Genomic DNA, 13,939 nt, shown 5'->3' with positions numbered 1-13,939 from the left:
CTTGTCTTGGCTTTGTCGTAATGTTAACTACTTCCACGCAATCATGTGTGGCTGGATTTGAATTAACTGATGGTAACAGTGTAGCAGGATTAAGGATGTTGCAGCGTCTGATTTCTATGTGTGGCTGGAATAATGTCAATTCATAACCTGTTAAACGTGCAATTGTCAAGTGCTGAGTTTGTGTTCGGTTCAAAAGAACTTCCACAGAGTGTGGAACCTGTACTGTCAGGAAATGTCCTAAGACTATGGAATCACTTTGCCTGATAGCTAGTGCTGTGGCTGCAACTGACTTGAGGCACGCAGGCAGAGCCTGGGCTACAGGATCTAATGTGCTCGAAAAATAAGCACAGGGCTTGTATTGTCCTGCTTGATCTTGTGTGAGAACAGATAATGCTATACCTTCGCGTTCAGTAACGAAAAGTGTAAAAGGCTTACTGTAGTTCGGTGTCGCTAGAACTGGAGCTTGGCATAGGGCTTTCTTTAACTCATTGAAACTGAGTGTATGTTCAGATGTCCAAGGGAGGACAGTCGATACGGCTGCCTCCTGTGTCGTTAACTGTATCAGTGGCTTGGCTAGAAATGCATACTGAGGAATCCATTGTCTGCAGTAAGAAGTAAGGCCGATAAAAGCACGTACCTCCTTCTGGGTCTTGGGCTGAGGAAGACTCGCTATTAACTGGATACGGTCTGGTGTCAACTGCCTACCCCTCTTGGACAGTAAGTGTCCTAAGTATACCACTTGCTGGACACAGAATTGAAGCTTAGAAGGGGACACCTTGTGCCCCATCTCGGCTAGGAAATACAAGACTGTAAGGGATGCTCGCTCGCAAGCACGTTCAGAACGGGCTGTGATCAGTAGATCATCGACATACTGGAGCAGGGCAGTGTCAGTTGGCATGTGAATGTTGTCTAGTTGTCTCTTAAGTGCTTGACTGTAAATACTAGGACTTTCTGTGAAACCTTGAGGAGCTCGTGTGAACATATAGCTTCTTCCGTTTAAACAGAATCCGAAAAGAAACTGGCTGTCTGGATGAATGGGAACACTAAAAAACGCGTTCTTGAGGTCGATTACAGTAAAGAACGTGGCTTCGGAATCAATGGCTGTTAATAGGGAAGAGATGTCTGGGACAACTGGGTACTGAGCAATAATACATTTATTAAGTTCTCGTAGGTCAATCACTAATCGATATACCGGGGGTGCATTTGGATCAGTACGTTTCATGACTGGAATGATCGGAGAATTACATACATTGGAGTCAGTTTCTACAACCACTCCTTGAGCCATGAGCTCGTCAATAATTTTGGATAAGGCTGCTACAGCCTCAGGTGGCAATCTGTACTGTCTGATTCGTGGTAACACTACACCTGGCTTGAGAGTCACACGATAGGGTGTGATTTGCATGTAACCTACATCAGTTGGACCTTGCGCCCATAGATGCTGTGGAACATTGGACAGTCTTGAATCAAAATCTCGTAATACATAGTGACCCTTAAAGTCACGTAGGAACAATCGTATTCCCTCTGGGGAACAGCATATAACTGCACCTAACTCTTTCAGTGTCTTAATGCCTAATAGATTTTCTGGACATGACTTAGTAAGTAACAGATCAGTAGTACGGGACAATGGACCTACTTCTAGAGAAACTGGCTTTGAGATCTCATTTACGATAGGCTTTCCTGAAAATCCAAGGGAAACATTTCTTGAGCCTGAGAGCGGAGCCCCTGGAACTTCGGCGTGACTAATTGTGGTCCTACTTGCCCCTGTATCAATCAAAAACTTCCTGTCTTTCCCTAATACTTGACTGTGAACATAGGGACCTTCTTGATCTACAGGTATCTCGATGAGAGGCAAGCCTACCTCCCTCTCTAGGCTGTTTCATGAATACTGTTGGTACTCTGGATACTCAGACTGTGCATACTGGTACATCTGCTGTGTGACATGCTGTGTTGCAGCAATAGGCTGCTGAGCTGTAACTGTCTGTGGTGCATTCTGTAACTGAGGAGTCTGTGAAACTTGTTCTTGTCTAGGCGGACGTGGTCTTTCTTTAGTCTTACCAGTAGCTATGTTGTGTTTCAGAACTGCACACTCGTTTATAAAATGACCTGGCTGTTTACAATAATTGCAATTCCCTTTAACGGGAGCTGCAGGATGACTGGCTTGATTCGGACCCCTTTTCTGACTGTCTTGAGGAACAGATTGTGCAACTAGTACTTTCATTTTCGTGTCTTTCATACGTTTTCTTTCATGTTCTTGCTCTTCTCTGATTCTATTCTGGTGGTATTGGAGCATCTGCAACATCTGGGACGGGGTATTAGCTTGCCAGGTACTTTCGACTTTCAAAACTCGATTTTTAATTGGTGGACTTGAATTCTCGACTAATTTAGTAACAAAAAGGTGAGGGTATGACTCACTACTTGTCTTGAGGCCACTGTTGATGCTAAAACATTTCTCGAATCTAGAATAAAAATCACTAATATCTTCGTCTTGTTTCTGTTTACAGGCTGAGATTGCATCCCAGTCTTCCTTTTTAGTTGTTAATAATCTGGGTAAAACTTGAATCAATAATTCAGGTAATTCTTTACATTTATCTCCGAGACCGGTACCTGGTACTCGTATCTTATCTTCAGCTTCTAGGACTGCCCAATCGATCTTTTTCTCTCCCACCTCCCAGTCTTTTTCCTTGAGCTTTTCATACACCCCTGCGGGCAGCAGAACTTTTAACATTTTAATTATATCTGGATACGTGTATTCTCCCATACGGAGCATGTCTTTTAATTCTCTATGGAACCCTGCTGGATCTTTACCATGACAGGGAATTAATTTCTTCATCTCCAGAAGTTCCATCTTTGTGATCGGAGTGTATACAAACACTCGCTGCATTTCGCCACCCGTTCCTCTAACTGGGTGGACTTCTCGTAACGGATTCTGTCTGTCTATGTAAAATGGTTTACTTTCTGGGGGTGAGACATGAACAAAATGCGGGTTCAGAAACGTTCTATATTTGTGGCGCTGTTCTAGAATGACACTAATTAAATCGGTACCTAGACCTCTCCATCTACACTGGAGTAACTCGTTCAGGATATCATGTAACGGACCTGGATCAGAATGTTGACCCTCATACAGAGTAATGAGGTGCTGAATCATATACATACCCACCAGTCGTTGCTCGGCTGGGGGCATTTTCAGAAACATTTGTGCCACTATTTCGTCTGGAAAAGTGGTAGAATCAGTAATCCATCGGACCGCTGATCGGGCTAGTTCTTGTTCATGCATAGTACTTAACTCACTGTAACCGATTCGTGATTTCAGAATGTGATCGGTAGCTTGAAATACTTGTTCTAGAGAACCTTGGTCTGGTACTGGATGATGGAACGTAGACTTGGGTTCTAGACGTAAATGGCGATCTGGAAATCTAGGTTGTCCTACATACGCTATTCTGGCGGAATTCTCGTCGTCTAACTCTTCAGTATCAGAGTTACTTTCTTTCTCGTTTACTTGTGCTGCTTTACGTTGTTCGTGTAACTTTATTATTTCTTTACGGATTTTCTTGTACATACTCTCCATAGCACCGATAGTCTTGTGCTTACCCTCGGCTATACTATTACTCCACTTCATCAGGGCTTTCATTTCGGCCTGATTTTTGGACGGGTAATCTTGTTCTCTTATTAGACAATTAATCAGAAACTTTAATATCATGAGCTGGGTCTCAGCTTTCCTTTGGGACATGACATCACTAATACTTTCTGGATCTTCCCCTGTACGGATGAAACGATATATTCTGTCTAGATCTTCCTTCATATCTGGTAGGGTGACTAGATACTCGGCCACATTTCTTACGCGTAATGAATATAAAACCATATCATCTTCGCCTGGGACTGGGTCATAGCAGCATTCGGCAAGGGATTTTCTTATTTCTGCAACAGACAGTCTGGGCGTACGTTGTGACGCTTGCATATGTAATTCGGCTGCCGTTAAACGCTTATGTGGCGGCGGGGTTCGAGGAGGACCTCCTCCTGCGGCCCCTAGACTAGAATCATCAACTGATGCTTTTCGTCCTGGCAGGGTGGGAAATTGGAATGCGGGCTGGACTTGTATGGCGGGCTGGACCGGGGGGACCGTAGCAGGTGCTGCAAAGGGTGCCCCGGTGTCTGGAGGAACGGGAAGTGCCTGATTTACAGGGACTGGTGGAGCGGGAACAGGATTTGCATATTCTGGGACTGTGTCGTCCAAATAGGACGAGATGAAAATATCAGCTGCGGTTGGTTTGTGACGTAGCTTGGTCGGAACTAATGGTGGCGGGAAATTACTGGATGCCTCTGGGGTCGCTTTTGGCAAGCCCTCGGCAAGGAGAGGATACATACCCTTAATAAGGGCATGCCTCTGTCTGTCTGACTGTTCGGCTTTAACTTGTTCACCTATCTCGATTAGTTCTTTCTCTTGTGCTCGTTCTAAGGATTCTCTACTTAATTCTGACTTTCTGATTTCTTTTTCGGTTCTTTTATGAGCTTCTTTACGCCATAGCTCGATGGCATCTTTCTGTGATTGTCTGGCTTTCTTTTTCCATAATGCCTCTTCTACTCGCATGATGCACTCGGCATCCCATGTACCCGATACGGGCCATCCATACTTTTCTTCTAACTGTTTGGTATACTCTACCCATAAATCTAGATATAGTATGGCACTTATGCCATGCTTCTGATACATAAAATGACCTGGACTGTCCCTAGGCGGGACAGGAACTGCTTCCTCTAACAAACCCTTTCTAGTTTTTAACTGACGTAATTTAGAAAACAAGGGCATGACTGGACTGTAATCTAGACACAATACAATACACAATGAACACGATACTTATTCCCCATTCATACCACGACATTAAAATACATGAAAAACATTTAGAAATAACAGTTCGAACAGAATACTACCTGGAATACGGAACACAGAATATATGACTTTATATGAATTTTCTCGAGAACAGAACTGACTGGAACAGAAACTAGGTGCACTGCTGAAACAGTACGAAACTTACCGGTCTCATAAAGAGACACGTCAGGACCCGTATCCACCGAAGTGGATACTTCGTTTGTGTGTCTGGGTACCACCAACCCACGGACCAGAGTCAATTAGATTGACCCTGTCTAGATACTACCCCAGTAATGGTACTCACCGGGCAGCAAGAACGGAAGGCCTCGGACTGGACTGGACTGCTTCGACGACGGACAACGAACTTCGGACTTCAGTTACGGGTGGACCTCCGGATACCTCGGACCTTGGACTCTTGGCTTGGGCTCTGGTCGGGACTCGCCGCATTCCTCCACCGCCTCGTCTGGATGCTGGACCGCCTCCTCCGTCTCCTCCGTGGGCCTGAGGGATACTTGAAGCAGAAATATCTGCACGTGCACGGTATGGTTCCGTCACGGCTGCAGAGGGTCAGGGGGCCGGCGTGGCTTCACCGGCGCGTGGGGAAAGGGCAAGTCCCTATTCGGGCGCCATTATGTGGTAAATAAATAAATAATACCCTATTTTTGAATGTATAAATGAATAACAGATAGCTCAATAAATAAGAGTCAAGATTCGAGGTAGTAGGAGTTTCGCAGGTTTATTACAGCATAAAGGACAGGAACAGGACAACCTGCATAGGAATAGGATGGCAGGGCCCAGCAGCGCTGCTGGTGTCAGGATCGGGACAAGGGGAACAGGATAACTTTTTTAATAACAGTGCATGAGCATATATACATAACGCAAACACATAGCATTACATTGCAATAGGCGTAGCAGTGGGTGGAGCAAAAGGCGTGACGCGTGGCAGTCGCGAAAGATAAGGGTGAAAGTGGGTGTAACAGGGCGTATACATAGACATGTGATGCAAACGTAACAGAATATGTCATGAATAGGGCGGAAACCATGGAGGGGGCTACCTAAGGAGCCGGGACCTCTAACCTGGTGGTGCGCGCAAACTGGCAATGACGTGTTACTAGGAGAAGCTGGGGGCTATGAACTCTGTGCTAGGAGCAGAGACTAAAGTCTGGAGAGTCAGAGCGACATGTACCTAAACAGTATCTAGTATCTGATGTTTAGAGAACATGTTGATATAAACTAGAAGTCAGGAGGGGAAAAGCTAACAGACACTAAGACTGGACCATGCATTATTCTACATGTAGTGCGTGATGAAGAATATTAAATGACCATTAAATGCAGTATTTCTCTTACATGGAGACGTGAAGGCTAGACAATGACGGAAACTATTGATGCAGTTCAGTAGCTTAGGAATGCAGAGAAGGAGGACTGAACTGATAACAGGAACTATAACATACTCTTGGCAGACTCAGAGGCAGAGCCAGGGTGAGCCGGGCACTGCGAGGCAGGAAGTAAGTGAAGGGTCGAGGATACAGGTGGGGGCTGTATCGCTCCTCAGCGAGGGCTCAGGAGACAGGAGCTGAATCTGGTGTCCAGGCCCTTTTGAGGCCTAGAAACGGGGACTTTATAATGAAATAACGTGCACACTGAGAGACGTGGCAACGTAGCTTTACATAGACCTGATATTCGTAGTATTCACGAGAACTGGAAACTGGCATACTAGAGGTGGACACAACTATAATTGCGTCTTGAATCGAACATAGGGAATACATATGCATATTAATCATGCACACATAACATATGATGGATGACACGTAGGGACACAGAACATGGCAGAATTTACTTTTCCACAATGGCCTGGCTCTATGCTTCTTGTGTAGTTTATTTCCCCTGGTGCCTGTGGGCATGTTTCTTTGTTGCTTATATGCTGCCTCACTTGCCTACCCAAGTTCCATGATGCCTGTCCTATCATGTCTGGGCCTGCCTGTATTCTGAAAGGTTTCATACTGCATGTGTACTAACCGCATTGTTCTCTTTTGTTTTTCAGCACACTCTCCAAATGCTGCCATGCAGTGGTGGCCCTTATCTACCCCTTCGCTTGGCAGCACACCTACATACCAGTGCTGCCCCCCTCCATGATCGACATAGTCTGCTCACCCACCCCCTTTCTTATCGGGCTCCTGTCCAGCTCCCTCCCCCGGCTGAAGGAACTGCCAGTGGAAGAGGTAAGTCAAGGATCTGGAGGGGGTGGAATGGTCTGGGACAAATTGTCTTAATTCCTAGACCAGGAGGAAGCCTATCAGATCGCAGTCTTGAGAGACAGCCAGTAGATGATCAGATCTAGCGTTTCTCAGGATGCGTAACCAGACTGTTGGAGCTCCATCAGCGTCTTTTGACCCTTTGCCTTTGGTGTGATGAGTGTTGTCTAGGTATTTTACCCTTTGCTTGCTCTCCACTTGTGACACTGGGAGCCAAATGAGGTAACTGTTAAATCCTCAGTCATTGTCATAAGCATGGTATAGTATAATCATACATCATTATTTTGCCTTTTTTAACTTTAATTTTTTTCTAAATGTTTTTATTAATTTCAGTTTTACCTCATTACTTTATGGCACGTCAATTTTATGTTGTTGGTAGATGTAGCCACCAAGATTCATATAAAATATTAGCTGGAAAATACAACCAGGTCATCGGTCTCCATTGTACTCGGACTGCCACAAATCTCAGATTTTTATTCTTGCTTCTGCCTGCACTTACCATTCGACTTGCTCATGTTGGTTTGAAGAGGATGTTGCTTAGGGGTGTCTGGGATTTAACTGAAAGAAAATTTGCACCTAGTGCAGAACGGCGAGCGCTTCCATAATTGGAGAATTTGTAAAGATAGACGTCACAGGTAACATCTAGAGTGAGTTCACTGAAGACTGTGGACTTTTGGTCTCAGTTAAACTTAAGACCAAAACTTAAATTTAACTTAGACAAAAGTCTAACTTGACTACTCGTAAATGCCCTTTGTGAATATTGAAAGTCGTAAAGTTCGACTATCGTCTCGGTTTACCTTTGTGAATCGGGCCCTCTATGTGTAGTTTCTAAGAGTGTTGGCTGGTGTATGCTACATATTGAGAGAATAAGGTGCGGCAAGGAAGGGTAGGTGTCTTGTCTTAAGGATAGACGTTTCATCATATTGTTTGTCTTTGAACAGGTTCTTGTGGTGGATCTAGTTCATAACCGCTTTCTAAGACAGGTGAGTGAACACCATGTAGCTCTGTCTGTGCATCTCCCACAAGTTGGCTGAACACATTGTGTTGTGCCTGTACATGTCTACCTTTGTATTTGTATTTGTACTGGGTTTTGTATCGCGCCAACTCACCGACAGGTCTCAAAGCGCTCACTATGTACGACTGTCATTTTGGGCATCAAAAAAGCGGATTCTTGTATGCCGGCGTATCAGACTGAGGGTTTGAGAAGACAGCACTGTGAAGAGCCATAGGTTTGAGAAGACCGCACTGTGAAGAGCCACAGGATCAGCGGACTCGATAATTCTCGCCTCGGTGCCTACTCTAACCAGGGATCACACTCGGCAACTCTGGGAATTAGCTTGCCTTATCTCTACAACGGCCCCCCACATTCGCCGGGGATGCCTGGTTTCACCTTGGAGATACCCAGTAGGGACCATCTCACAGGGATAGCCAGGACGGGTTCCCCAGCGGTCTACAGCGCCACGACGCCTCAGGGCAGCAGTGCGCTTTACAAGATACATACATACATACATACATACATCTCTGTGTCAGATTGTGTTAGTGTCTTTGTCTTTTCTAAGGTCTTCTATTCTCAGAAAGTATCTGAGTGTGTGTGTAACAGTGCTGACCAGGTGTTGGGACATACATGTGGAAAGTTGGGTCTGATTATGCGTTGAGTGTCTGATTGCGTATTGAGGCATTCGGTAGTGCATTGCATCATCAAATCGTGAATCGCAGCATCTGTATAAATGGGGTCAGACTATAACGGTGTCTGATTGTGTATCACAATGAAAGATTGCTTATGGTGTCCTACATTTTTAGAACTTGGGTCTAATTGTGTTATTGTGTGTTTTTCTCAGCTTATGTGTCACATTGTATGACTGTATTGCACCAGGTATGGCATCCTCTGTTAATCTGCGTTAGACACTGCAGTAATCATTTACTGGTCTTTTTGTGACTGTTTCGCAGTGTCTGGATGTGTTCAAAAGTGTCTTATTGTGAAGCATCTGGTATACCCTAGTATTTTGTCTTCTGCTGCTGATTGTCTCTTAATATTTCATTGTTACGAAGTTTCATTTTATGACTGGGGATTACTGTGTGACAATGAGTATTATTCTGCCTCTCACATTGCCTCTTGCCCCATCTTTTTGCCTGTTCCAGTGTTTATGCGTGCGCATGCCTATCTGTCTCGGTTTTTTATGTGTCTATGTAGGTCCCTTAATGTCAGTGTTTGGTGCGTGCTACCCAACATCTCCCAACAAACATCCCAGTCAACTCTCGAACACTCCTGAACCACCCTCCAACACGCTGGGCCAGCTCTTTGAAATCCTCAATCGACCATCCGAGACATGAAGGCTCAACCGGTCTTCAAACATCCCCCTTTGGTCATCAGATACATCAGTGAGCCAAGATTCCAATCCCTCCCAGCTAATCATTAGAGATCAACAGCTGGTATTCAGAGAATCTAATTGGTGCATACTCTATTCAGCCCTTGGCCAGACAACCCTCAATCCATATTCAAACACATCTTTGTAGTCATTAGTCATAGGATGTCCTTCAGAAAGTCACATCCTGGTTTCAGAAGTTCATCAAAGGCTATCCGTATCCATTGGACAACCTACCTCTTCCTGAAGACACCCCAGACCTCACTTAGAAACCCCTAACTGGTCATCAGAGACCATACGCAAACTGTCAGCCTGTCCCTTAGACACCTCCATTTGGTCTTCAGAGACACCAAACTATTCCTTAGCCTACCATGAGACAACATCGGCTACTATTTAAGTAACTCAGATGTACTCTTAGAGACCACTGGTGTGCTCTCAAACACACCCAGTATACTCTCATTCCCCCCATCCCCCACTTACACCCATTTCAACTGGTCTTTAAATACTTCAAATCAGCCCTCAGGTGCGCTCTATAGGCCTCCAGATGCCTCCTTCAAGCCCTCAAGTGATTCTGAGAATGTCCTTTCAGTAGTCTTCTCTTCATATCACTCCGCTAGACAAGCCTTAAAGACTCTGTGTGATCTTAGACATCTCCAGTAGACCATAAAAAGACCCTTATTAAAAATGTGGCTGGTCAGCTGCTGCGAGAAGAAAGCATTTGGTTAGGGCTATTCATGTGCAAAGGAAGGCATACTGGTTTGGGCAAGCAGGGTGTGTATTCCAGCCTAAAACCAGGTATCTCAAGAACAGCTCCTTAGTTGGTTAATAAATACAGACATCGACTCAATGAGAATCACATACACGTAAAGAGTTTGTGTTTATGGAAGAGGGATGCTAGTCACACATTACTTTCTTTGAATTGGAGCAGAAGGTAGGAACTTTGGATAGCTCCTTGCCAGCCAGATCCTACACCGCTGTTCGCTCGCAAGCCCCTCTTTGTTGTCAGGAGCTAGAAACCAAAAGGTGGAATAAATATATACCAAAACCATATACCACTGGGCATTCTTGGCCAGAGATCTTCATATATGTGTCCCAGTGTGTACTGTGTTGTCATGTTTATGTGACCTTTATATGTGACTCCCATCTCTACTATATCTCTGCCTGCATGTATCAATTTATCTCCGTAATTGTTTTTGAGTCTCTCAGGATATTTCCTCTTGCATGTCTATTTCTTTATGTATGAATCTCCTCCAAAACATGTATCATGGCCTGATACTATATCATGTTGATTGTGTATGTATGTGCATCACGTCAGTATGCCACAGTGTCTGTCTGTTACTGATGTCTACTTACCTCTATTTCATCATGAACATGCTGTCATAGTAGACCTTGTCCCCATGTCTCTTGGTTTCAATGGCCTCATTTTGACAGATCTGTATTGCACCATGTTTGACTCTCTGTGCATTACCATGTGTGACCTTGGTCCTACAGATGGACGATGAAGACTCCATCCTTCCACGGAAGCTACAGGCAGCTCTGGAACAAATCCTGGAACAGAGGAACGAGCTGTTCGCGGAGTGTGTGCCAGCCCCTCTCAGTGCTAGGCAAGGTAAATCCCAGAAGAGGTGCTGTGGTAAACGTCAGAGCAGTCAGTCAGTGTCACATTGTAAATCCCAGAGCAGCCAGTCAGTGTCCCAGTGTAAACCATAGAGCAGCCAGTCACTGTGACGGTGTAAACCACAGAGCAGCCCGTCAGTGTAAACCACAGAGCAGCTAGTCAGTGTAAACCACAGAGCAGCCAGTAAGTGTCCCTGTGTAAACCATAGAGCAGCCAGGCAGTGTCCCTGTGTAAACCCCAGAGCAGCTAGTCAGTGTGACAGTGTAAACCATAGAGCAAAGCAAACACAAGGAGATGATGGGCGGAGCACTGAAACTTTTCAGACACTCACCCCCAGTCACAGATCTGGGTTGAATCCATCATTGTTCTTTAGCTCACTTCGCCACCCCAGGTGAGACACCGCTATATGGGATCACTGACTAAATATCGAGGGACAAAATATAGACTACCCAAAATATAGATTTCAAAATATCGACAGACAAAATATCGAATTCCTATCTACAAACAGGTAAGTACCAAAATATCGACAGACAAAATATCGTTTATATATATATATATACATTATAAAAATATCGAATTTCTTAAAATTAATGTAAAATTAAAAAAATATTTAAAATAAATAGCTAAAATATACTTAAATACTTAAATTACCTTAATTATTAAATAACTAATTTCTTATATAAAATACAATCATATCTGTTAAAACATATATATATATTAACATAATATTAATAAAAAATACACAATATTGTTACCGTAGGATAGTGAAGGTGTAAAAATTACTATTCCCACTCCTGGAAGTGCAACATTAGGGAAAGTGTTGGATAGCGTAGGGGTAAAAATTACTATTCCCACTCCAAAGTGTGCAACAGTAGGGAAAGCGTTGGATAGCGTAGGGGTAAAAATTACTATTCCCACTCCAGAGAGTGTAACAGTAGGGAAAGCGTTGGATAGCGTAGGGGTAAAAATTACTATTCCCACTCCAGAGGGTGCAACAGTAGGGAAAGCGTTGGATAGCGTAGGAGTAAAAATTACTATTCCCACTCCAGAGAGTGCAACAGTAGGGAAAACGTTGGATAGCGTAGGGGTAAAATTTACTATTCCTACTCCAGAGAGTGCAACAGTAGGGAAAACGTTGGATAGCGTAGGGGTAAAAATTACTATTCCCACTCCAGAGAGTGCAACAGTAGGGAAAGCGTTGGATAGCGTAGGGGTAATAATTACTATTCCCACTCCAGAGAGTGCAACAGTAGGGAAAGCGTTGGATAGCGTAGGGGTAAAAATTACTATTCCCACTCCAGAGAGTGCAACAGTAGGGAAAGCGTTGGATAGCGTAGTGGTAAAAATTACTATTCCTACTCCAGAGAGTGCAACAGTAGGGAAAGCGTTGGATAGCATAGGGGTAAATTTTACTATTCCCACTCTAGTGAAAAAAATTAATATAATTCGCATATTCATCATTTATTCATTTAATAAAAATTATCAATTAAGAATTAATAATTACCAATTAAAAATTAACTATGTATTCTAAATAAATACCAATTAATTAACATATTTAATTATAATTAAGTTACTTTTCACCCTATTCCCCTATAAACCCACAACCCGCTACAGAAAATAAATTACTTTAATTCACATAATTATCAATTAATCAATTAATAAAAAATAATTATCAATTAAGAATTAATTAATTACCAATTAAAAATTAACAATTTATTCTAAATAAATACCAATTAATTAATTAACATATTTAATTAATTATAATTAAATTACATCCCACCCTATTCCCCTATAAACCCACAACCCGCTACAGAATTAAATTACACAATAATTAAATAACATAAAATTAATTACTTAAAATAAATTACAAAAATATATACACTTTTCACACATATACTAACATAAAAAACACTTAAAAAATTGCGATATTATTAAAAATTCGATATTTTTAATAAACTATATAATGTACTTCGATATTTTGACTGTCTATATTTTTAAAATCGATATTACATTACTTACCTTCAAAACGATATTTTTGATGTCTATATTCTGTCCATTCGATATTTTGTCCATTAGATATTTTGGACTCAATATTTTGGTTTGTCTATATTTTGGATTGGATATTTTGACCATTTACCCGCTATATGCAAATCAATCTTGATCCTGTGCCTCATGGGAACAGTCCAAGCCGAACTGCCGAGCTGTGTCTTCCCTGGACCGGAAACAAGTATCCTGGGACCGGTTTCGGGCTAACAGCCCTCTTCAGCCAGGCTAGCTTGAATCCAGTGGCAAAGTAAGCAAGGGACACGTCTGGGCATACCCTGCCAACTTAGGGCAAGCAAAGCAAACACAAGGAGATGATGGATGGAGCGCCGAAACTTTTCAGACACTCACCCCCAGTCACAGATCTGGGTTGAATTCATCAACGTTCTTTAGCTCACTTCTCCACCCCAGTTCATACACAGCTATATGCAAACAAGTCTTGACCCTGTGCCTCATGGGAACAGTCCAGCCTGAACTGCCAAGGGATGTCTTCCCTGGACTGGAAACAAGCATCCCATTCGGCGCAGGGTCAAGATTGATTTGCATATGGCTGGGTCCAAACTAGAATGGCATGGTGAGCAAAAAAACAATGGATTTAGGCCCAGATCGCTGTACTGGGGTGAATGTATGATATTGTTCTGCATTCTCTCCATCAATTGTTCTTTTTTCATTTGTCAGCCAGAGTGCGCCAGGTATGCCCAGACGTGGGTCCTGGGTTCACTGTGCCACTGGAATCAAGCTATCCTGGCTGTTGAGGGCAGAAAGCCCGAAACCGGTCCTTGGATGCTTGTTTCCAGTCCAC

At 43.3% G+C, this 13,939-nt stretch overlaps 1 protein-coding gene across 3 annotated transcripts in view; it reads left to right on the top strand.

Annotated features, from left to right (window-relative positions):
• Window positions 1–13,939, top strand: part of DENND2A (DENN domain containing 2A) — a 333,243-nt gene that overhangs the window by 283,973 nt on the left and 35,331 nt on the right. For all 3 annotated transcript variants that reach the window (XM_078668189.1, XM_078668188.1, XM_078668186.1), the window contains 3 exons: window positions 6,903–7,080; window positions 8,055–8,096; window positions 10,968–11,085. In XM_078668189.1, coding sequence (XP_078524315.1) covers window positions 6,903–7,080; window positions 8,055–8,096; window positions 10,968–11,085 — 338 coding nt within the window. The remainder of the gene's footprint in view (window positions 1–6,902; window positions 7,081–8,054; window positions 8,097–10,967; window positions 11,086–13,939) is intronic.

The sequence above is a fragment of the Lissotriton helveticus genome, chromosome 1_1, assembly GCF_964261635.1.
Source record: "Lissotriton helveticus chromosome 1_1, aLisHel1.1, whole genome shotgun sequence".
Taxonomy (NCBI): domain Eukaryota; kingdom Metazoa; phylum Chordata; class Amphibia; order Caudata; family Salamandridae; genus Lissotriton; species Lissotriton helveticus.
This window is presented reverse-complemented; position numbering and strand designations above follow the sequence as displayed.